A 23,615-nucleotide genomic window follows, 5' to 3' on the forward strand; every position below is an offset into this window, starting at 1 on the left:
TATAGATATCATCATTACTGTCCTACATGAACGCCAGGCCCCAAAAGGGCTCTCTGCGCTCAAGAGAGTCCATATTTGCTTTCGTCAGCAATATGATACCCTGGCTCCAGCAGGGTTGTTACGCACTAGGAGTTAGTGTGTTTCTAAAATTCTAAAATAAACCATAGCCATGTTTAAATGAACTTGAAGAATATTAAAAAATAAAACAATACTGGAACTTGTCTATTCTTGCAAATAAACTTTTCCAGGATATCAAGTAGTCGCCATGTTGTACTCCCGTTATACTGGCTGCGTGTTGGGCTCGTTCCTTGAACTCCCTGCCATAAGTGGTAGTATAACAGTTCCAGGTGGAGAGCAGTCTGAGAGAGAACGAGTTTGGGTTAACCTAACAGTTGTCAGCCGTCCACTCCACCCCCCCGTCCCAACACCCTTTTGGAGCTTGTGAGTACGTGCTCGAAGCTCCTCTCCCTCGCCTGGCATGCGCTCTCTTTCAATGGAATTCTGTTTTTTTTGGGTCTTATTGGCTTTTATTTAACATTTTTCCTTTTGATTTCGTGTGCAATTTCATTCAGATGCTGCACTTTTGCATTAGACTGCAGGTGGGCCCACTGACGCCTGCATTTGGGGGGCTTTTTGCGCTGTTCCACTATTTTTCCAAAGAGGCTCGTCCACAATGGCGTTCAGACAACTAAATGTAGGTACGTACGTGTGTGTGTGTGTGTGCTTGCAAACGTGTGTGCTGGCATGTGGCCCCCAATGTGTTATACAAGACCCGACGTGCGACAATCGAGGGCGCAGGAACAAGACCTTTTGCTCACAAATAGTTCCATCTTGCTCTCCTCCTTAGCCCGGTAGATATTGCTAACTAGTTGACCTCTGCTGTTTACAGTTGTATACATAGGCCCATTCACTCTCAGCCGCCACACCGCCACACACGCCCCCTGGCCGACTGACTAAGAGAGTGACTGGGGGAGAGTGAGCGTGAGTTCGATGACGTCTGTGGGGCCAAAGCAACAACTACAACTATGACTACGACTACTCCCTCTCTCCAGTGCCACCAGCCTCCCACTCCCCTCTAGGCCCACTCTCTGACTGCCGTTGCACGTGTCTTGCGAAACGATTTCGCCACAAAAACAACAACAAAAACGTTAGTTGTTTACGCCACGCCACTTGGCCGTAAAGTTGCCAAAAATAAAGCTCAGAAGCCTCAAAGTGCAAAGTGCATTAAAAATTTAGTAAAGTGCTTAAAAACACTTGTTTTTTTTTTTTTTAAGAGGGCTGGAAAGGGGGAGCGTCTCCACTTGTGAGTACGTAGGTGTGTCACCGAGTGCTTGACTGTCTCGTGTGTGTGGGTGTGTGTGTGTTTCAAATGATTAATTGCTTATCTGGGTGGGTTACACGTTCCGTTGCTCAGGAACACACAGCGTAGATACGAAAACAGAAAACTGAACTAACTGTTAAAAAACAAGAGAGAGCGTGTGGAATACCCTATTAGATAGAAGGTATCTCACATTCATAATACACCAATTATGAAATAAAATAAAACCCATAATATAACCATAATGGCTATCGTTTTGGAGCCTATACTTCGGACTCTGGAAGCAATCCGGAAGTGGCTACTTGAAATGCATATCGAAGCCATAACACCCCCCCTATTTCTAGGTCACAACAACAACAACAACAATACAACAATAATTATAACAATGGCAACTGAGGAGTGGCTCTTATCGGCAGTCGCGGAAATTAGTCTTTGTTTTTTTTTTGCGAAAAGGGGGCCCGGAGGGGGTGTGGCAAGCGATTCCATCGACTAGGTCAGCACTAGGACGCCGCTATAACGGTTCTGACTCGAAAATCGATCTAGAAAGTGTCAAGAAATGGAATACTCATGTTTGATTCTTCTTCTTGTATCTATCGCATGTTTGAGGAGCGATAAGAGAGGAGGACGTGCACTGACATGATGAGTCAGCTGCTCTGATGAGGCGCAAACACAGTTATGGAAATAATCTAATAAGAATCCTTTATGGGCATCTATTAATACATAATGAAAGCTAATTGCATCAGTTCTGAGAACTTTACAGTCACTGCGATAAAAAACAAAAAAAAAGTTCAACTGGTTCTGGAGTCCCCCCCCCCAATGCGTCCCTCGCCTCCCTGACCAACCACGCCTTGAAATTCCAACGATTTCGTCAGCTTTTCAGAAACTGTTCTACATGTCCTGTGGCCGTTTCCTGTGTCACCTTCAACCGGCGTAGGCGTTAGCGTAGACGCTGACGCCGATGCCGATGCCAGCGCCCACGTCGACCGACGTCTCGGCCGCTGTCGACGTTGCGGTTGTGCGGCGTATTTTAGTCCGCTTTTGGGAATCCAGTTTTGGGGGCTCGCCCCATGCACACACACACATACGCAAGCTCTGTTCGTGTCCGTACACGTCGCTAGCGAACATGTGTGGGTGTCGGTGCCTGTGCGCCTGCCCGTACGACCGGAGGGGTATATACAAAATAATTGATTTTTACAGCACTATATCGGGCGATATTACGCTGTGACGTCAATCATGATGACGTCGCCCAGCCAGCCCCTTGTGAAACTCACTCTCATCACACTCTACCTATCCCGTTCGCCTGTGAGACCCTGTCGTGCCGTCTCTTTCTCGGTTGGCTGAGGGGTCAATGCAGCCAAACGACGACACCGCGTGGAAAATTTGTGAAAATCCAACCACACGCCCCCCAAAATCTCGCCGGCCTTCATCCATACACAATAGTCATTAATTATAATACGTTTTTTTTTTTTGGCAACGTAAATAACTTCACGTGACGGGCCTGCCAAAATGCGGAAAATTCGAAATACGAGAGACATAAAAAAAACAGGGCAAGAGATAAAAAAAAAAAGACCACGGGGTCCATCCGATTCATAGAAAATATATACCCTGAGAATACAGGAAAATACATACATATAAAAGATAATATAAAATAATATTTACTGACGGATAGAAATATCCGTATGATGGCAAGACCCCCAAAACAAATAAATTTATAAAAAATGGAATGTATAAAAAATCAGAAAACTTTTAATATATGTGAATAAGAAGAAGAAGAAGTCCATTAATAAACGTAGAGTCGGTCGGTCATTAAAAAACTGCTCGTTCGGCCTTCGCAGCGGTTGGGTGATTTTGTGGGGCGGTGGCGCGGGGCTTTGGGGAGGGAGACAAGGAAGTGTTGTTGTTGTTGTTCGGCGCACATCTCCTTTTGTTTGGCAAGGTCAATGGGAAAAGGGCGGCGAATAAACTTCAGCCAAGGTCATTTGGCTGAGCGGTTGGGAGAGCCGTATAACAGTTGCCGATCATCGTGCGGGGTGGACTGAACTGCCACGACAACGGCGGCGGCGGCGGCGGCAAAACCCGTTTTATCTCAAGAAACTAAAACGCAACGGAATAAAACTGGTTCTTCACAGCCACAAACGGCTGATAAAAGCTAGACGAGACATTCAAATGTCTCGCGTGTTTTTCGCCTTGGAAACGTTTTCGATTAACATCGTAAAAGTTTTATATATATGTATTTTTAGGCAAACACGTTTCCAACACATGCGATACCGCGGCGGCCGTGAACTGCCGCCGCCGCGGCAAAGAGATTAAAAGTGGCGCGATGCTGGGTCGCTGAAAGGCAAACGGTCAAACGCAGAGTAATAAAATTTGAATTTAAAAAATGGCGCCATGCCAAGCTCTAGAGTTCTAAAGCAGCCAGCTTCTGACCGTAAACGATATATCGATAGACTGACAAACGAGATTATCGATTATAGAGGGCGAGGGAATTTGAATTGTGTCAGTCTGGCAGTACTGGTATTAGGAAACAAACAAACATACACAGATACACGCACACAACACACAAATTCGTTCGACAGAAATGCTGGCCAAGCTTAAAACCGTTTAAATTGAAATAGAAAACCACTTGTACGGCGTGTACGGGCCGCTGCCAGGAAACCAATGCGCACTTTTACCGTTCTAAATTACAGTTATTATTGTTGTTATTATTATTTAGAAATTTTTTTTTGCGCCGCAGTGCGGGAGTGCGTGGTGCGATAAAGTGGAGAAGTGAGTGAGAAGAAGTGCAATGAATACGTCAACAGTCAATCGATGCCGTCGATCTTCGCTGACGAGGGCTGCTGGAACAACGGGCGAGGATGCTGGAACACCGGCGACACCGGAACTGGGGGCGGGCGGCGACAGTAATAACGGTAGCGTGGGTGGTGTGGCGGCCGTGACGCCCAGCTGCCTGGCGAAGCGTGACTCCGAGGAGGATGCGTGGGCATCCAAGGGATACAATTACATTAATCCGTTTGTCCATCGCATCGAAATCGACAGCCACATTGAGGTGGCCAAGGTGAGTCTCTTCCTCCGCCCACGCATACGTTCCAGGGGCGCTTTTAAAGGGGGGCGCCCCATGAACTTAATAAATATTTGCATAATCGCCTGCCTGCCGCTAATCGCTAATCGCTAATTCCCCTTTTCGATCAGCCTCTGGCTTCCACACTTCCTCTCACCGTCACCCTCTCTCTCATTCACGCAAATCGGGCACATGTGCGCCGATCTCCATGCGAAAGAGACGTATGTAGCTAGGGAGAGAGACGTAGCACCCCCCCACCCATCTAATGGTGGCCATCTTTCTCACTCGCTCCCAAGACATACTGCACTTGACATGCATATTTGCCGTTACATTGATGGCCACTCTCCTTCTTCTTCTTGTTCTTGTTCTTGTTCTTGTACCCTTTTGTTATTGTTGGTGGATTTCTGCAGCTCTCTTCCTCTTTCTTTTTTTATCTGGCTCTGCCAACGTTGTTGGGGCCTCTCTGCCTACGTCAACGTTTTGCTGGCGGCAGCGAGAATCGTATGATTTTCTTGTTCTACTTGCTGATGTTTTTGTTGTAGTTGTTGTTGTTGTAATGCCGGTTCTTTTTGGCATGTGTGTGTATGAGGTATTGTTGTTGTTGTTGTTGTTGTTGGCAGCCATTCTTTTTTGTGGGCTCTTCCGACTCATTAAATGGGGTGTCGAAATCCAATATAGGGGCATATTCGAGTTAACCTCAAGGACCAGGGGGTGGTGGGGTATGGGGGTTAACTATGGTGGGGTTAGCCCCCTCTTAAGCACCCAAACAATAGTCACTGTCTGTCTTTGGCAGGGTATCTTTATGGTCTTACACATTCCTTGGAGAAAGCTTGGTTCCTCCTGGCCTCCCACCCACTCCCACTCAGTGCAGTGGCCTGCTTTTTATTGTTTTCTAAGCACCCACCCCATCCCACCGACTCTAATTGCGGGAAATAAAAAAAAAAACACCATTAGAGCCTGCAATGAGCCATGGTAATGAGCCAAGTGTTTTGTGTTTTTGGCCTGGTTTATGGATCAGTGGATAAGGGGCCTCTCTATATCTCTATATTCAGTGACTCAACAGACGTGACTAGGTTCTGGGAGAATGGCATTACAACAATTAATAATCCCCGTCTATTTATAGGCCTTTCTAAGAGTAAACAACACATCACATCCATAGAACCCAGGGCTAAAGTCCCTAAACCCAATGACGCTATCACATCACGCTATCTCTCTGACTCAGAGGCTTTAAGAGTTCCAAAAGTGCACCGAGAGCGGGGAATCACTGAATTCGAGTCACTGACCTACTAAAACCAATACAAATACAAACATAATGAAGCTGCACAGCTGTTTCTGAAGGTCGCTGAGCTGATGGAGGGGGCAGGAGGCCGGAGGCAGGTGGGGATTCCGTATCATTGCGTGCACAAAAATATAAAAACCCGTTTCGCTTTCGTTCGCTTCACGCTTCCGTCCAAAGTTCAAGGCACTCCACTGGCCCTGGCATTGTGACTTGGCCGAGATGTAGATCTTTAGAATCGAATCCCCCGAATCCCCCCCCCTAATCCCGTCAAGGCCTCACTAACTTCCAAAGTTCACGGCATCACCCTACCCATACCACTTGACTGATAAGGCACTCGTATCGGACCGATTAGAAACTGCCGGTGGGATGTAAACATGGACATGTTTGGGGGCCACTTGATTTGGGGCGTCTGCTGGTATAAATTATGGCGGAAATTGGTTAAGCTGATACGGAGGGGCTACCTCTAAATCCAACAATCCTATGATATAATCCATGACACTAATACTTGCTCCCATTTCAGACCTATGTCCTCACGCTGCTGTTACTTCCCATCCGGGTGGTGGGCTGCGTCCTCTCCCTAATCTCCGCCTGGATGTTCTCCTGCATCGGACTCTATGGCCTGACATTGGATGACCTGAAGGAGAAACCGCTTACCGGCTGGCGGAAGTGAGTGTCTGGGACTACCATCTAAATGCCACTAATTTATTGATATTTTTCACACACGCCACCCCTCCGTACCACCCCTCCACCCCTGTGTCCACCCAGGCAGGTGCAGTATCTGACGGCATGTGCCATGCGAATGGTGTACACATTCGGCTCCTTCCACTATGTGAGCATGAAGGGCAGGCCGGCGACGCCGAAGGAGGCACCGATCCTGGTAGTAGCACCGCACTCCTCCTACGTGGACTCCATCCTGGTCGTGGCCAGTGGCCCGCCCTCGATAGTGGCCAAGCGGGAGACGGCGGACATACCACTGCTCGGCCGCATCATCAACTACGCCCAACCGATCTATGTGCAGCGCGAGGATCCCAACTCCAGGCAGAACACCATCCGGGACATTGTGGCCCGGGCCCGATCCACCGACGACTGGCCCCAAGTGGTGATCTTCGCCGAGGGCACCTGCACCAATCGCACCGCCCTGATCAAGTTCAAGCCGGGCGCCTTCTATCCGGGCGTACCCGTTCAACCGGTCCTCCTCAAGTATCCCAACAAATTCGACACCTTCACCTGGACCTGGGACGGACCAGGAGTGTGAGTATCCCATCCAGCCTAACCTTGTTGCGCACCCCTCTTATTGAATCACAAATGCGTTCTACAGACTGCGCCTCCTCTGGCTGACGATGACGCAATTCTACAATCGGTGCGAGATCGAATACCTGCCGGTGTACACCCCCTCGCCGGAGGAGGTGGCCGATGCTAACTTGTATGCCAACAACGTCCGGGAGGTGATGGCCAAGTATGTTTCCTCGAATTTCCATTTCGATACTTCTAATTTTAGAAAGCGTTCTGGTTTTAATGGCAACTATTGCAAATATATATCCGCTTGAAGGCCACCTGGGAGGAGCCCCTGACCCGGTCGGTGAATAATGCATGCGACTAGCTAGCTATCTAGCTGGCACAGCCGGCTCGAAATTAGACTTTCAAAGCGATTCCGTGTTTTTTTTTGAGGAAAAGAATAAAATGAAAGCGAGAATCTCTTAACCAACCTTTTGTAACCTTCTCCGCTTTTTTTCAAGGGCCCTGGGCGTACCCACGTCGGATTACTCGTTCGAGGATGTCATCGTGATGAGCCGGGCCCGTGACATGAAGATCCCATTCCCCGGCGACATCGTCGAGATCGAGAGGACCATCGAGAAGCTGGGTCTTGTGGAGAGCCAGCGGGACAAGGAGCTGTGCGAGTGCTATCTCCGGCTGCCCGGAACGGACAAGCTCGATATCATTACCTTCAGTGAGCTGCTACGCATTGATCTCAAGAATCCTGAGCTGCACAAGTTGTTTGCCCTCCTCGATCACGTAAGCTAGTGGATTAGCTCCTCTTCTTCTGGCCTCTCTTTCTATTTGAAACTTTTATCTAATCCTCTAGCGACGTGCGGGCACCGTCAGCCTGAAGAGCTTCCTGCTCTGCTCCCTCTTTTGCAAACTGAAGAATTCCGATCTATTGACTTTCCTACGGGCCCTGATCAACGTAATATATATAGACTGATCTTATACCGAGCTATAGTAACCCATTGTTCTGTACATCCTATAGCTATATAGCGAGTCTAGTCAAAAAATCGACAGAGAGAGCTTCGTGCGACTAATGCGACATGCTGGCGGGAAACTGAATGAGCAAAAGGCCCAATCGCTATTCTACGCCCTGGATCCAGATAACCTGGGCTATGTATCCTTCGGTTTGTCTAATCTCTTGACTTGACTTTAATTTGATTTAAAAATAAATTCATTAACTCCACACAGATGCCTTTGTGGAGCACACGGAGAAGCAGAAGTCAAGCTACAAATTCCTGTACCACAAGTCGGAGCACATAAGGAGGCCCAAGGTGGCCAACTAAGGTGGCCAAAAAAAAAAAAAAACGCGGGGCGAGTAGGCGTTATAGATGGAAACCCAAGCTAAGCAGAAAGTTCAACTGTCAAGTGTATATTTATAATATTTATTTATCGTGTAATGCACGGCTCCCTGGACGCCAGATATATATATATATATATATATATACATATAAATTGTAATTAATATAGTTTCTATAATTATTAACGTAGATATATATATATTTTTTTTTTCATTTCGTGTACAATGCTCAGAGCAAATAGATCCCCAGCTTTGTTATTATTTATACTCGTACCGACTCTTAAACACAAGTCATTTCATCTATGTGATTCTTATTATATACTTAATATATATATATATACAAGAGCTATTATATCCGAGACAAGGAATATATATATATATATATATGTATTCACCCACAACCTCTTATTGTAAACCAATTTCCATGGCAAAGATGAATAATGTAATGCCGTGAGATATAGAAGATATAGAAACTTTTGTAACTGCAAACTGAAAGCCAAATTAGCTCTGAACACCACCAAAAAAATGTAATGAAAACCACATACTGAACAAAGGAACTGCGATCGCCAATATGATCATAAAAAACAAAAAAAATATGTAGATGTAATCACCCACTTACTTACCCAACTGAACAACAACCACCAAGCACTCTAAATCTAAACTATAGCTATAACGATTATGTCCCATTTCCCATCAAGTAGAAGAGCAAATTCTGAACGCTTTGAAACATTAATTCTATCTGTAATTTTGTAATGACTTTAGACAAGTATGCGCAAAGTGTTCTTTTTATGAATTTAAACTGTAGGATCTCTGATCTTGTAAATGTTCTCCTCAGTTCCTTTAAGTTCCTGTCGAGTCAGTCGAACATTTCTTGTGCATTTGTAACTTACACATGTAGACTTTAGTAGAGCTCAGCACCTGGCACTTGGAGAGCATACATACATACATATATAGCATGTACTTAAATCTTAACACCTTGGCACTTAATATAACACACACAAACAAGCAGAGTCTATTTTACAAAGAATGTTATTTAAAAACGAAACGCAAGTTAGAAAACGTTTGAATAATTGTAAAAAGAAAAGTAAAACTCGTAGTTTTTACATTTGAGATGAACTAAACTAACCCCTAAGCTAAACAAATGATTTAATTTATGTGCTATTATTGTAAAAGATATTATTAGCGCCCTAAGTCATCAACAGCACCCAGAGCAAGCCGAAAGCCAAAATGGTTATTAGGATAAATCTGCTCAAAAGAAATATATATATGTGTACGATTTTAATACCTTTTGTACGGAAAACTTATTTTGTAGTGAATTTTTTCCGATTTTTAGAGAAAAATTTGTGGTTTGTTTTCGACGAAATCTCCTGGTATGGAACTCGAAAGGATTTGGGACGCTGATTCCGAAAATATCTTACATTGCCAGATCGGACCAAAAAGGCCGAGATATGAACTCTAAAAATCCCTATTTTGTGTTGGGATTTTGATGCAGAATGGTGGAAAATCGATCTAGAAATCGTTTAAGGTACTTCTCTTGAGAATCGGATCAGAATTGGAGAAGCTATAGCCATCGCAGTGGGCCCTATAGGGGAAAACCCCATTGTCAAGGGAACCCGTCAAGAAAAATGGACAAAAAAATCTGAAAAATATTTTGTGTTGGGATTTTGATGCAGAATGGTGGAGAATCGATCTAGAAATCGTTTAAGGTGCTCCTCTTGAGAATCGGATCAGATACAGAGAAGTTATAGCCATCGCAGTGGGCCCTATAGGGGAAAACCCCATTTTCAAGGGATCCCATCAAGAAAAATGGACAAAAACTCTGAAAAATATTTTATGTTGGGATTTTGATGCAGAATGGTGGAGAATCGATCTAGAAATCGTTTAAGGTACTCCTCTTGAGAATCGGATCAGATACAGAGAAGATATAGCCATCGCAGTGGGCCCTATAGGGGAAAACCCCATTTTCAAGGGATCCCATCAAGAAAAATGGACAAAAAATCTGAAAAATATTTTGTGTTGGGATTTTGATGCAGAATGGTGGAGAATCGATCTAGAAATCGTTTAAGGTGCTCCTCTTGAGAATCGGATCAGATACAGAGAAGTTATAGCCATCGCAGTGGGCCCTATAGGGGAAAACCCCATTTTCAAGGGATCCCATCAAGAAAAATGGACAAAAACTCTGAAAAATATTTTGTGTTGGGATTTTGATGCAGAATGGTGAAGAATCGATCTAGAAATCGTTTAAGGTGCTCCTCTTGAGAATCGGATCAGAATTGGAGAAGCTATAGCCATCGCAGTGGGCCCTGTAAGGGAAAACCCCATTTTCAAGGGATCCCATCAAGAAAAATGGACAAAAAATCTGAAAAATATTTTGTGTTGGGATTTTGATGCAAATGTTGGAGAATCGATCTAGAAATCGTTTAAGGTGCTCCTCTTGAGAATCGGATCAGATACAGAGAAGTTATAGCCATCGCAGTGGGCCCTGTAAGGGAAAACCCCATTTTCAAGGGATCCCATCAAGAAAAATGGACAAAAAATCTGAAAAATATTTTGTGTTGGGATTTTGATGCAGAATGGTGGAGAATCGATCTAGAAATCGTTTAAGGTACTTCTCTTAAAAATCGGATCAGAATTGGAAAAGTTGTAACCATCGCAATGGGCCATATAAGGGAAAGCCCCATTTTCGTGACGCTGATTTCGAAAAACGGCCGAAATATGTGCCAGAGGAAGCACATTTCTGGCCCGATCTGGCAACGCTGCCACTTTCGGAATCAGCTCACGAAAGTCCACCGAACTGCATGCCAGGTTTTTCGATATCGAACAACTCATTTTTAACCGTTTTTTAAGCTAAAGCATAGTACTGAGTTGACGAAAATCCGCTGTCAAACGAGTGACAGCTGTCAAACTTCATATAAAAAAAACGGTGTAAAAAAGGAAGAGGAAGAAATTTTTGCCTTCTAGATTTTGCGGGTACTGAGTTGACGAAAATTTTTGTTATCGATTCTAATCGTGTTGCCGGATCAAAAAAAATAAACAGCTGCTCTCGGGGAGTTAAAAGAAATATTTTAATTTATTTCTATAGGTGTGACATGGAGGGTCAATTGACCAAACAAAAAAATAGTCGGCCCAAAAAAATTTTCGATGCGCCAGGACAAATTATAATTAATTTCTGCGGTCAAGGCGAAGCCCATAATATGGGATTTGACCCACAAGGGGCATTAACATTCCATAAAATGGCATTGAAATGATTTGTGATTGATTTTGATTTTGATTTTGACCCAGTTTTCTATTTCTTATTCAGTTCCTTAACGGCAAAATACATAAACAAAACACCAACATCCAATTGATTTGAATTCATTTTTCCTTATTGGTTTTTTGTTTACAAACAACAGCTGTTCAGTATTACCTTATTTCTTAATATTTTTGGTCACACTAGCTCGGTAGCTGAAGTGCGATATCGTTATCGGATTTTCAACAGCGGATTTTCGTCAACTCAGTACTATGCTTAATCAAAAATATTCATCTTTAAATTATTTTACATAAAAATATTATTATTATTATTATTTTTAATTTTATTATTATTATTATTATTATTATTATTATTATTATTATTATTATTACTTTTATTATTATTATTAGAGAAAAATATAATTATATAGCGTTGGCTATGTGGCCTTCGGCTTAGCCTACAGTTTAGGTTTTAAATATAATTAGTTTATTTTTTTTACGAAAATAACTTTAAATACAACAATATTTATACAAAGCTAAAATTTGTAAACATTTTTTCGATTTTCTCGATGTTTTACGAGCAATAAATCGATATATCGATATCCCGTGATCGATACTCAGCTTTATTAAAAACAAAGTCTGGCCACATTCCATTACCGCAAGAGTCCCCAAAATTGTGATTTGATTTTTCTTCAAGAGGAAGCATAAAATGGATAAACAAAGGGTACGGGACAACGGAGTTATCCGAGTTCCGTGGCAACAGCATAGGCACGGGCAGCCATTTCAACAGCCTCTTCCGAAGATGACGCCTCCTGAGTGCATCGGCGCTTTTAGCATCACCGACGGGGAGTATCAGAACGACGCCCGGAATGCCACCTATCTGTGCGATCCCTTCCCCGAAACGCCCATCGATCTTAACCACGGGATCGAAAATGTGATACGAAAGGGATCACGAACCCTACTCGACATAGAGTATGTGCTTAAATATGTAGAAAGTCATCGAAAAGAACTTCTGGTAGTGAAGGGAAACACCATCCAACTCGAAGCGGATTTCGTAGCGTTGCGGGGTGTCTTGAGGCATATCATGTGTCTGCAGTACGACCGTCTGCAAGATCTTCGGATTAAGGTGACACGAGCAAACGGCACCATCTATATAAATAAAGAGGACACCGAGGAGAAATTGGCGCACGAGGCTTCCTTGTCAAGCCGGCAACTCGACATGTGCTCCTGGGGCTTCAAGTTTGAGCAGTGCCTAACCAGCGACAAGCCATGCGGTAATCCGGTAACCGATGTACCTGTCAACGAGGGCAACGAACTTAACTGCGTTTTTCGCAAAAATATAAATGGACTTCGTTTGATTTATGGAGCCGAAATGGACTGCATTGTCAGTTCTCAGCCAGTGTAAAAAAAATCCATCTTTATATTCGATCTTATATCCATTATTCACTCACATCCTTTTCCAGGAATTTCCAGGACCCTCTCAACTATAAACGCCTTGAATTTGTGGAGCTGAAGACTGGACCCTACAATAGGAGCCCCCATCAAGAAAACATGTTTAGCCGCTTTAAGTCGGCCAACTGGTGGAGCCAATCTTTTCTGGTCGGCATCAAGACGATCTACGCCGGTTTGAGGGACAATAACGGCGTGGTGCAGGAGATTCGCCGATACGATACGCGGGAAATGTCCCGTGATTCACCGTGGAGCCCAGCGGCCATGGTTGTGTTTCTGGAGAAGTTCCTGCGCCAACTCAAGTCTCTCATGGAGGCGATCGACGATCCATTTGCCGTTGTCCAGGTTGATTTCAAGTGTCAGGAACGATGTGCTTACTATAAGGTGCTGCGCGGCAAGGAAAACCAGATTCTACCCGACTGGTACCGCGAGCTTCTAAAGGGCCAGTTTGGTTGAAACAACTGACTTTCAAGGTCTTGCGCTTAGTAATCGGTTAATAATTGGCCAGGATTATCATTTTGCTCTCGTCCACATAGGGCGAACTCAAGATATCCCTTATTTGGATAAGGTGTCTCTGAAAAATTGAAATGTACAAATATTTTATTCTTCGATTTTTATAAAGAACGACTAAGAATCTGCCTCAAGTCTTCAATCTACAAATCTTTCGAGGTGTTCCTCTTACAAATCAGATAAGAATTGACAAATATATAGACATCGTTCTGGCCGATATACGGTAAAACCACGAGTGAACCATTTATCGTAAGGGTCTCTTCAGATGTGGAATCGATGTACAAATCTTTTAAGGAACAATTATTGGAAAAGATTAAATTAAGGAATTAAATATTTATAAACTGAATCCAAACACAAATTTATTTCAGACCACAATGATTTAATATACATACAATGGAGACTATGAATACTTCGGTTAAACACTTTTCCAATCGTTTCAAACGTTAGTTACCTAAGATTCTCTTATATGTTACTTATGACTAATATAGAACTCGGGATCATTTGAGGTCGTTGGTATCCAGAAGGGGAATGGCCGTAGCGCCGTACATGGAATAGTCGTCGGCGGGCCGTGGGGGTGAGCTGGCTGTCGGGCGTCTTCTGTCTGGTGGAGAGCCAACGTTAAAGCCGCTGCCGTAAATATTTGTGGAGGAACTGGACGAGCTTAGAGCTTCGCGCTTCTCGATGACACAGTCAAAGAAACGGGAGAGCTTCACTGAGCCCGTAGTGCCGGCAGCTAAACTCCTTGTGTCCCGACAGTTTAGCCAGATTTCTTCAGCTCCACATTTGTCCGCTTAGGAAAAGAAATAATTATATTAACTTACGTATATTTTTCACGGGAATAAAACTCACCTATGCCGCCCACCTTCTTCACTGACGTTTTGGGATGGCGCTTCTCATCGATAAGATCCATTTTGGTGCCCATTACCAGAATTGGTGTCTGGGTGGCCCCGAGGAATTCCTCCAGATCGAAACGTATATGGGAATCTGAAGCGCCCATGCAGGAACTGGACGACGAAGCGGATGGTGAGATGGATGCGGAGGCAATCGATGTGCCCGAGGGTGAGAAAACTGTCATGGGCGTGGGCGAAGATGGCAGAGAAGGACCGCGTGCTTTGTACGTATCCTTGCCCTCCTTGTTGACAATCTCGTACAGCCAATCGATCAACTGTTCCTGCGACTTGGCATTAGTTAGATCGTGCACCAGAATGATACCATGTATGCCAGAATAGAAGACACTCCGGGTGTTTTTGTGGCTCAAAGACCCGCCAATATCAAAAAGCTCCACAAAATACGGACTTTGGCGGATGGTGCCCTCCCTGAACTCGTGGATCTTCACCTGAATGTTGCAGCCCACCGTCCAGCCAGGTCGTATCAGGGACTCATTGTGCGCAATCAGGTGCGTCAGGCAGGTTTTTCCCACACCTGTGTTAAAATTAAATGCATTTATTTAATAAAATTTGCTGAAATTATTTAATATATACTAACCTGAATCGCCGACTACGACAATTCTGACGCGATTGCTCATTGATATTCCATGAGTTCCCTCCAGGGTGAAGCTGGTTACCTACTTAATGCCACGTTTGAAGTCTTTAAATACGAAAAAGGAATAATAAAAACAAATAATCCTAATGCATCGATAGAACTCACCACTAGAGATGGTAAAATGGACAATCTGTAGCTCTATCGATGTTTTCAATAAATGGTATCCATTCAAAAATATTTTTAGTAGGAAATTTAATAATAAATCCTTACAAAATATAAGATTAAAGTTAAAAATTACGAAAAACATCGGAATTTATGAGGATCTACTCACCATACCATACTGACCTGAGGTGATTATCAAAAATACCAAATAATCGTTAAAAGGTATTTTCTAACACTGTTTCGATAAACAGCTTAGAAGTTTTTAATTTTATTTTTTATTCACACAAGCTGCTGTTTTTTTTTTAACATTAAAAAGACTGTTTACTTTCAAATAAATTTAAAAAAATGCCGGTAAGTAGAAATATTTAAAATATAAGAGAAATATGGCTACAGATTGGTGTGTTGACTAACAGAAATTCAAATTCAAGATAAGAAACTAGGAATTTCTGTTTTTATTTACATGTTATTATCTTTCGATTATTAGGCATACCACTCGGAGATTGAGGAATTTAGTGGATCGGTTGGCAATATGGCTATATTGCCATTACGCACCCAGATCCGCGGACCAGCGCCCAATGTCAATATTGATAACGACATCGTGGATGAATCACTATACTACTACAAATCGAACATTTTTTTTCGGACATACGAAGTTAAGGTTGGTTTTTTGTGGTATTTTTGGTTTAAAATATCATTAATAGAAAATCAAAACAAACTACAAGTAATACATAGGGTATTATCTCTAACCAATAGCTCAGCCAAAATGAGATAAAATATTTCATGTTGTATTCATACATTTCTCTCTTTAACCCATATTTCCATATCTTATCGCAGTCGGAAGTGGATCGTGTCCTTATCTATATAACATTATATATAACCGAATGCCTGAAACGTTTGGCCCGATGCACCAGTAAAGCCCAGGGCCAGCAGGAATTATATAGTCTGGCTATAGATCGTTTCGATCTGCCAGGCGATCCGGGTTTTCCCCTTAACTCCATCTATACAAAGCCAGAGGATCCGGAAAAGATGCGTCAGTATTTCCTGCAGCTGCGTCAGGAAACCGGAAATCGACTTTTGGAGAAAGTTTTCGATACACCCGATGATAAACCGAATAAATGGTGGATTTGTTTTGCCAAAAAGAAGTTTATGGAGAAGAGCTTATCCGGACCAGGATTGTAAATTATATTATATATATTTTCAATTTCTATTTTTTTTTTGATTAGCTGTGAGTTATAACTGATCACTGCCTATGGTGTATAAAAATATAAGATGAATTTAAAATTATATATAAAAGATATTCCCTTCATATATTTTGCTTTACTTTTTTTTTAGTTTTACGGAATCAAATTTTTCATATTGTATTCATACATTTATTCATTTATCAAGTATGCTTTTTTTTTAAATCAATACATGCTTTATTATATTTCCAAAATTTTACAAATTGGTTTTATTCTCCTTTATCCAGTTGATTAACCTTCTTGTCCTGAGTATCCTTATCCTGCTAGTCTGAAGAATCTTTTCCGGCGTCCGCTAAGCGTTTCGATCTCAAGTGCTTACGAAGGATCTCCTCCAGATGTTCACGAAAAATTTCTGACTTGAAGCAATTTTTAGTGTCATCGGGTATATACACAAGCTTTCCTCTTGAAGGTTCTTCCTGCTTGGAGGTTTCTATTTCTAGATCATTTAGCTTCTTGGAGACGCAGTCGATTTTCTCTTCCGAGCTCTTCGGTTCGATAGCTTCGTCCTCCTCCTTGGAGAGCTTGTTTGGAGCATCTTCCTCGCTGTCTTCTGGTGGATCTTGTATAAATTGTTCATATTCCTGCTGGGGACCCTTTGGGGAATTGATTGTATCGGTTTCAGTTTCCAGATCATTTAGCTTCTTGGAGTCGCAGTCGATTTTCTCTTCTGAGCTCTTTGGTTCGATGGCTTCGTTCTCCTCCTTTGGGAGCTTGTTTGGGGTATCTTCCTCGCTATCTTTAGTTAGATCTTGATTAGAATTTGCATATTTTTGTCCTTCAATATCCTTTAGGGACTCGTTTGGAGCAACCCCTCTGCTATCTTTGGATAGATTTTGCTTGGAATTTTGGAATTCTTGTTGTGGAACCTTTGGGGATTGGTTTGTATCACTTTCAGTTTCCAGATCATTTAGCTTCTTGGAGACGCTGTCGATTTTCTCTTCCGAGTTCTTTGATTCAATAGCTTCGTCCTCCTCCTTTGGGAGCTTGTTTGGAACATCTTCCTCACTATCTTGCTTCAACTTTTCGTATTCTTTAACATCCTTTGGAACGTCCTTGTAAGCATTCTCATCAGATATGTTTTCAGGCATGTTCTGATTTATTTCCTGATGTAATTGGATCTCCAAATTCCTTGGGATGGATGGAGTTTCTTTAATGTCCAGCAACGGATTTTTACTAGGATAGTGGACTCGAAGGTGTACCGGAGAAAGGCTCAATCTCTCAAAGAAATTAATAAGATGATAAACTCTGTTGTGCTCCATGGTTCACAAAGTCCTTATTAAGATATTATTATTTTTAGAAAGATACACCAAGAAATTTACAAAGTTTTCGAAATACTTGGAAAAAAAAGAAAGTTTCTTTTTTTTTGAATTATAAAATTTTTCAATTTTATAGAAGTCGAAACGTTTTGTTACGCTCTAGGGCTGTGACTGAAATATGTTTCCAAGTTAGACCCAAAATTCGAATCTCATGGCTTTCTTGGGTCGGAAATTTTTTTAAAAGTCATTAAGTACAATGGGCCTTGTTGGAATTTTTGTTCCTATTTTATTAAATAAGTTTTTTTTTTACCATAAAGTGTATATACATAATCCTTAAAAATAGAGATATTTTTTTGTTTGCTTCTTAGACATTTTAAAGCTTTACAAAATTTAATTTAATTTATTTTAAACAAAAAACTTTGATTTCCAATTAATAAAAAAAACCAGCTTTATAATCATTTATTAAAATTGTGTTTTTTTTGGTTTTTGTTTCGCAGATCATATTTGTTTGGTTTTTTTTTTCTGTTTTCCAAATAATATTTTATAATACAAACAAATGCACAGCTTAAAAACTATAAACAAAAAAATGAATGGCGAAAAAAAACAAAATACAAAAATATAGGAATTAGACTTAAACACAAAAATGAAATATCGTTATTTACACAACAAACAAAAAAAAAATAATAATAATTATATGTATATATATATTTTTAGGATTAAAGTCTATTATTTAAACTCTTTGATTATTTCCACGATGCTCTGATAAGTACCAGTGACGATTCCCAGCACAGCCACTGTCAGAATAAGGATATTCTTGATGTACGACCACATCCCAAGTCCTTTGGGCACTTGGGCCTGGATCACAAAATCGATGAGTACCGGAATGACAAAAGCCAGGCAGGTGGAGCACAAAGCTCCGATCAGGGATATAAACAGATTTAATTGGGGTACTACCAAAGCAACGCCAACTGCAAGGATATTAGGTTTAAAGATTACGATTTATTAAGGATAATGGGGATAAGATTATGAAAATATATAAATAATACTTACAGGTCATCATACACATGACAAAACGAAGGCACACTTGCATGGTGATTGGATATTTCTGGGCACATTCATTGGATCGCTTGATGGGCGGCCACAGGATCTTGATCATGACAAAGAACTGTATGGGATAGCCCAGAAAGACACCGAGGGCAGCCACCACCTTTACCACCTGCGACAGGATGTCCTCCACTACCAGATTCAGGGTAATACTACCGGCCACATCCTCGCCCCAACGAACATAGCTCACAAAACCGGTGAAAATGAACAGGGCGGTGGTTAGGAACATGGTGCTATTGAGGACACCGAAACGACTACTAAAGTTCTCCGGTTTACGCATCGAATTCCGCAGTGGTAGGATCAAGGCGATACCCTCGTAGGAGAACAAGGCGGTTCCAAAAAACAGGGACAACTGAGCACCACCCGTAAATAGATGTCGGTCGCCAATCGATGGCATCGGTCCATCGGAGAAGGCGATGGTCAGGGTGGCGATCAGTCCAAAAAGTAGAGCCACATTGGCGAACAAGGACACGGGGGATATGTACTTCAGGTTGGTCATCAGCGAAGGAATCATGGCGGGCAGTAAAGTGATCAGCATCACCATACTCATGCTAATGTCGACGCCGTTTTGTTGAAGGACCTGGAATTCAAATTCAAAGTAGTGTTGGTAAACGTTCAAAAAAATATATCCATATTTTTAGATTTTCAGTATGTTTTTGAGGAACTGCATCTACCTGATGAAGATTCTCCGTGATGAAGACAAAGTATATGGCACAGAAACCAAATTGCGTGACGCACAGAAACATCTCCACCACCAGTTTCATGAATCGCGACATCCGCCTCAGTGGGCGTGGCCCGTACTCAAAGCTCTTCTCGACGGTTTCCGGATAATCGAGAAAATCAACACCCGGCGTCCGTTCCACCGCCAGAATGGAGCCCTTGATCAGCATCCGTTCACAGTGGACGCACATCACAGCAATGATGGGCAACAGGATGGTGGCTCCTGCCAGACCACCGTTTTTGAAGCAATCACCCATGGCGAACAAACCGGCACCGACACTGCCCTTGAACAGATGGGTGGCTGCCTCCAGATTGCTGGTCTCGTGACCGCGTCGCTTCGCACCCGTGCCCGCTGCTCCGGTCTCGACATTCTCGCCTCCGGCCTCCTGTTGCTTCTCCAGATTTATGGATCGCTCCGGTGGCGTTATTTCCAGTGTCCTTCCCATGTTACCGGCGGCTTCGATTGCTTTCTGTTCGCTGCGCTGCTGCTGTTGCTGCTGCGGAATAAATGGAAAATTTTTTGTCAAAAGAATGCAGGTGGATCGGTGGCATAACGGTACTTTTTGACGTTTTTAAGATCGTGGCGAGAGCAAGGGAGAAAGGTAGAGTGGCCTTCGGAGAGCCATTACCGGTGGAGTACTTGCACTTTAATGGGGCTCTCATCTCTCCATCTCTCCTCCCTTTCGCTCTCACCCCAATCTTTGTGTTTAACCCCACTAAGGGCAGAGGGAGACATTACTTGAGATGATAATTAAAGTAAGGGTTAAAATTGTAAATTATAACATTTAAAAAAATTTCATATAAAATATCACACATACTATTTAGTACTTTCTAGTTTCAAGATCCACTTTTTCTTTATAATTTTTGAAATTAACACTTTTTATTAGTTTAATTTATATATTTTTTATGACAACCTGATCGAACCGGAAAAAGTACGTCATAGAATACTATTTCATTCATAAAAACTTAATAAAAAACTGCTAAAATGATTCAGGGCATTGAAAGTATGCTAATTAATTCAATTTAGCATAAAAGCATTCAATGCAAATTAGGTTTATTTAATTTATTATGAAACATACATACTAGTTTAGTGGAATAATTGAAATGAAAATTAATTGTAATTCAAACAGCAACAACAATAAGATAAAAAAACACTTGAAAATTAGCAACTAATTTTAGTAAATTCCGAGAATAAAAAACCAAATAAACAAACAAATGAAAAAATGCAAGCCAAACACTTGTATTATTGTATTGGTTTTTTTTTTAACGACCAGGAAGCAATTAACCCGCCAAGGCCATAAAAGTTAATTATGCACAAATCACAAAGTGTATTTTTTTCATTTATTTTTAATATTATTAAGAATTTGCATTTTTGTCACAGATTTTGGAGTATAAATCAATCGAAAATTGATTGATAAGATTAATGATTAAGAGCTGATAATAACTGCGATTTTCACCTTGCGATGGTTGATTTTCCCGATTGCCGATTTGAACGAATATAGAAATAAATATAGAAATCGGATGGACGGGCGTTACGCGAAGAGGACCGTTCGCGGCAAGAACCAAAACCAGACTCAGTGCTCGAGTTGGCCAACAGAAGCGAACAGTAAATTGCAAACGGCAAAAAGCGAAACTGCTCCAACAAAACCAAAAACAAAACCACATAATAGTAGTACAAAAATGCCGAACGAACGCCACTCGATTGTGGGTGTGTGTGAGTGTAACTCATGAATATGATGGACATGACTGTGAGTGTATCTTGGGACGAGTGTCTCGTACTGTAACTGCAAAAATGCGAATCACAATTAACCCTGAGACAGTGGTTTTTTTCAAAAAAAAAAAATATATATATATTTAGTACATAATTTTTTAAATATACTAGTTTAAGTAAAATTATAATTTCTAGCGAATTATTCAAAAATTTATCACTCAAACTCACAAACTTGGTCATTAAAGTGTTAAAAGTCGTGGGTGTCTCCCCCACAGGGAAGAGTGCAACCATATCTGATCTGTGAGATCGATAATAGTTTTGAATTTGAAAGCATTATTTGCTGTGCTGACTCAAAGCACTTACAAATCACTTTCGCTTTGAAAATGTACTTTATTATAATATAAATATATTAAATATAGAAAAAAAAATGTGCAACGAGGTGAGTGATAAAGTGGAAAAATATCTAGCGGTCAGTCACCGATTAATGTGACACTTAAGTATCCAATTCAAACTAGTTTATAAAAAATATAAGGTAATATTTCTAAAAAAAAAAACCTTAAAAATGTATACATTAAAAACAAACTTTGTTCAGCAAATAATTAAGCCAATTTGTATGGCAAACCATGATAAGTAAGGTAAAATAAATCCCCTTGTTTGTTAACTAATTTCTGAGAAAAATAAGATCAAAAGCGATTATCAGCAATTAAATCCATTAATGTGATTTCATGCCCTTGCAAAGGGTATTTTAGTTTTAATACTAAGCTCTAAAAAGTCTATAATCCTTATCCTTATAATCCTAATTTGAAATTATCCCTTTTCCCGCCCGAAAACCAAAACAGTGTTGTATAATTAGCAAAAAAATACTAGATGGTGAGACCTTGGCTGCTCTCTCACACATTCTCTCGTTTTTTGCCGCAATGATCCTTTGGATCCTTTGCCGCGTCCGGAAGCTTTTGAATTTTAAATTTTATTTTGCTTTTTAAAAATAGTTTTAATCACTAAATATCTATTTAAATGAAGTTTTTAAATTAAATTCTTTAATTGAGTGCTTCTAAGCCTAATACTGAAGCGTTGTCAGCGAATATAATGTAAAATATATAATAAGCTTATTCAACTTAAATATTATATTATCAGGTAAGTGCTATATATTTAAAATAATTCACTTAAATATCAAAGAGTATCAAGGGTTCGTCTTGTTCTCTAAACTAATAATAACAAAATGGTAATAATAATTAAAATTTCACGAAGCTAGTAATCTATTCACCAACAAAGTTCTATTAGTTCTCATTTGTTTATGATTTATGATATTCCATTATTTTCTATATTTTCTTTTAAATAATTTCCCACAGTTGTCATTCATCATTCAAAGTTAGTTAATTTATTTATTTTGTCGCACCGTCTGTTATGTGAGTTCATTTTTTAACTGCAATAGAACCGTAACATTGATTGCGTCATGACATTGCGCATTGAATTTTTTATTAAAAAAAAAAAAAATCGGGCGGCAGGAAATGGTTCTATCAGGTTCAAGGATCTATAGTTTATGTTCCGGAATTTTTGGTTTCGATTTGGTATTACCCCGGCACGTGCCTATTGAAGTAAATTCTTGAACGCACCAAACCATGTTCGTGATCGTTACACCTGTGTCTCATTTCTTTCATTTTTTATTTTGTCTTTATTTTTTTTTTGTTGAAAGTCTAAAAAAAAAGTATGGAAATTTACTGTCTTGATTGAAGAAGCGCCAGTTAAATGAATTGCACGGAATCAAAGTTCTCCGATCGATCGATCTTGCCTGCATCTCACTTTTTTTCAATCAAGAATCGATCGATGTTTACGGAATTCAGCAATTGGATTATATAAGGAGTATTAAAAACAAATTCATAACAACAAATAAATTTTTACAAAAGGGGGGTTTTGAAATTTATCGATTTAATTTTAAGTTTTTAACTTTAAATAGGAAGGTAAGTACTAATTTAGTTAAAACAAAATCTATTATATATTTTATTTTAAATTTTTTTTTGTAGGACCCCCTTTTAATGGCGCTCCCCTGACTTCCGCTATGCATATCTAACATAAATGGCATTGCCTGCATTTTCCTCCGATCGATCGTTTCGAGTTGAAGGTCGTTGAGTTAAGGGAATACGGTTTCGATTAGATTGATTTGGTTCGTTTCGGATTGGATTAGATTATCGTAATACCCAGAAGCGAGTCTATGCCTCTCTTTTACCCACATTCTTTCCATTCTTAACCAGTTATCTCCAGACGAAAGCGAAAGTCATTAAATAGACGGGAATTTATGCAAACTACCCACCTCTTGATGGAAGATTACTTGTTTTTTTTTTTGTTAATTTATTTTACCGATTTACCGAGAATTGGGGTCAATGTTAATGCCATATTTTTTTTTCTTTTGGAGTGCTAGTGCCAAATAATAATATTAATCAAAAAACCAAACAATATAATTCAATTTCGTTGAACCCGTTTGGCAACTTGATTATTATTCAGCACGTTTTTGGTTTTATGACTTGCGGGTTTTTTGTTTC

General features: G+C 40.8%; 6 protein-coding genes and 1 long non-coding RNA gene across 8 annotated transcripts; 4 read left to right on the forward strand and 3 right to left on the reverse strand.

Annotated features, from left to right (window-relative positions):
- Positions 1–368: 368 nt before the first annotated feature.
- Positions 369–1,203, forward strand: LOC138927748 (uncharacterized). The gene is made up of 3 exons (XR_011444218.1): positions 369–445; positions 573–698; positions 890–1,203. It is a non-coding gene; the product is annotated as an uncharacterized lncRNA (long non-coding RNA).
- A 2,615-nt stretch (positions 1,204–3,818) lies between these two features.
- On the forward strand, positions 3,819–9,500 carry LPCAT (lysophosphatidylcholine acyltransferase). Its single transcript, XM_017251043.3, has 8 exons — positions 3,819–4,373; positions 6,176–6,321; positions 6,421–6,906; positions 6,974–7,111; positions 7,392–7,668; positions 7,739–7,840; positions 7,904–8,045; positions 8,110–9,500. The coding sequence occupies exons 1-8, from the start codon at positions 4,104–4,106 to the stop codon at positions 8,202–8,204; spliced, it is 1,656 nt and encodes a 551-aa protein (XP_017106532.2). The 5' UTR covers positions 3,819–4,103; the 3' UTR covers positions 8,205–9,500.
- A 2,581-nt stretch (positions 9,501–12,081) lies between these two features.
- On the forward strand, positions 12,082–13,539 carry LOC108131914 (decapping and exoribonuclease protein Rai1-like). The gene is made up of 2 exons (XM_017251032.3): positions 12,082–12,847; positions 12,910–13,539. The coding sequence occupies exons 1-2, from the start codon at positions 12,156–12,158 to the stop codon at positions 13,349–13,351; spliced, it is 1,134 nt and encodes a 377-aa protein (XP_017106521.2). The 5' UTR covers positions 12,082–12,155; the 3' UTR covers positions 13,352–13,539.
- A 199-nt stretch (positions 13,540–13,738) lies between these two features.
- LOC108131915 (rab-like protein 3) lies at positions 13,739–15,055 on the reverse strand. Its single transcript, XM_017251033.3, has 3 exons — positions 14,891–15,055; positions 14,255–14,827; positions 13,739–14,195 (listed from the first exon to the last, which is right to left on the reverse strand). Exons 1-3 carry the CDS (start codon positions 14,928–14,930, stop codon positions 13,903–13,905), a joined length of 906 nt encoding a protein of 301 aa, XP_017106522.3. The 5' UTR covers positions 14,931–15,055; the 3' UTR covers positions 13,739–13,902.
- Positions 15,056–15,271: 216 nt separating this feature from the next.
- On the forward strand, positions 15,272–16,355 carry Arpc3B (Actin-related protein 2/3 complex, subunit 3B). The gene is made up of 3 exons (XM_017251035.3): positions 15,272–15,400; positions 15,534–15,707; positions 15,884–16,355. Exons 1-3 carry the CDS (start codon positions 15,395–15,397, stop codon positions 16,226–16,228), a joined length of 525 nt encoding a protein of 174 aa, XP_017106524.1. The 5' UTR covers positions 15,272–15,394; the 3' UTR covers positions 16,229–16,355.
- A 195-nt stretch (positions 16,356–16,550) lies between these two features.
- On the reverse strand, positions 16,551–17,546 carry LOC138925647 (thioredoxin domain-containing protein 2-like). The gene has a single exon (XM_070276513.1). The coding sequence runs from the start codon at positions 17,544–17,546 to the stop codon at positions 16,551–16,553; it is 996 nt and encodes a 331-aa protein (XP_070132614.1).
- Positions 17,547–17,795: 249 nt separating this feature from the next.
- On the reverse strand, positions 17,796–20,953 carry LOC108131910 (proton-coupled amino acid transporter-like protein CG1139). 2 transcript variants are annotated; one of them, XM_070282970.1, is made up of 4 exons: positions 20,825–20,953; positions 19,322–19,861; positions 18,594–19,227; positions 17,796–18,511 (listed from the first exon to the last, which is right to left on the reverse strand). In XM_070282970.1, the coding sequence occupies exons 2-4, from the start codon at positions 19,811–19,813 to the stop codon at positions 18,270–18,272; spliced, it is 1,368 nt and encodes a 455-aa protein (XP_070139071.1). In that variant the 5' UTR covers positions 19,814–19,861; positions 20,825–20,953; the 3' UTR covers positions 17,796–18,269. The 2 variants fall into 2 exon arrangements, with proteins under 2 accessions (XP_070139071.1, XP_017106511.1); XM_017251022.3 differs by having other exon boundaries at positions 19,322–19,864; positions 20,825–20,952.
- Between the last annotated feature and the right edge of the window lie 2,662 nt (positions 20,954–23,615).

The sequence above is a fragment of the Drosophila bipectinata genome, chromosome XR (assembly GCF_030179905.1).
Source record: "Drosophila bipectinata strain 14024-0381.07 chromosome XR, DbipHiC1v2, whole genome shotgun sequence".
In the NCBI taxonomy this organism is placed as follows: Eukaryota; Metazoa; Arthropoda; class Insecta; order Diptera; family Drosophilidae; genus Drosophila; species Drosophila bipectinata.

Coding starts and splice junctions, on each gene's coding strand:
- LPCAT (XM_017251043.3), top strand. CDS start 4,104: ATGAATACGTCAACAGTCAATCGATGCCGTCGATCTTCGCTGACGAGG. Junction 7,841..7,903: donor TCCTACGGGCCCTGATCAAC/GTAATATATATA, acceptor TACATCCTATAG/CTATATAGCGAGTCTAGTCA. Junction 8,046..8,109: donor CCTGGGCTATGTATCCTTCG/GTTTGTCTAATC, acceptor AACTCCACACAG/ATGCCTTTGTGGAGCACACG.
- LOC108131914 (XM_017251032.3), top strand. CDS start 12,156: ATGGATAAACAAAGGGTACGGGACAACGGAGTTATCCGAGTTCCGTGG. Junction 12,848..12,909: donor ATTGTCAGTTCTCAGCCAGT/GTAAAAAAAATC, acceptor ATCCTTTTCCAG/GAATTTCCAGGACCCTCTCA.
- LOC108131915 (XM_017251033.3), bottom strand. CDS start 14,930: ATGAGCAATCGCGTCAGAATTGTCGTAGTCGGCGATTCAG. Junction 14,828..14,890: donor TGTCGTAGTCGGCGATTCAG/GTTAGTATATAT, acceptor ATTTTAACACAG/GTGTGGGAAAAACCTGCCTG. Junction 14,196..14,254: donor GAAGAAGGTGGGCGGCATAG/GTGAGTTTTATT, acceptor TCTTTTCCTAAG/CGGACAAATGTGGAGCTGAA.
- Arpc3B (XM_017251035.3), top strand. Junction 15,708..15,883: donor TTCGGACATACGAAGTTAAG/GTTGGTTTTTTG, acceptor ATCTTATCGCAG/TCGGAAGTGGATCGTGTCCT.
- LOC138925647 (XM_070276513.1), bottom strand. CDS start 17,546: ATGGAGCACAACAGAGTTTATCATCTTATTAATTTCTTTGAGAGATTG.
- LOC108131910 (XM_070282970.1), bottom strand. CDS start 19,813: ATGGGAAGGACACTGGAAATAACGCCACCGGAGCGATCCATAAATCTG. Junction 19,228..19,321: donor TCACGGAGAATCTTCATCAG/GTAGATGCAGTT, acceptor TTTGAATTCCAG/GTCCTTCAACAAAACGGCGT. Junction 18,512..18,593: donor TGTCATGTGTATGATGACCT/GTAAGTATTATT, acceptor ATATCCTTGCAG/TTGGCGTTGCTTTGGTAGTA.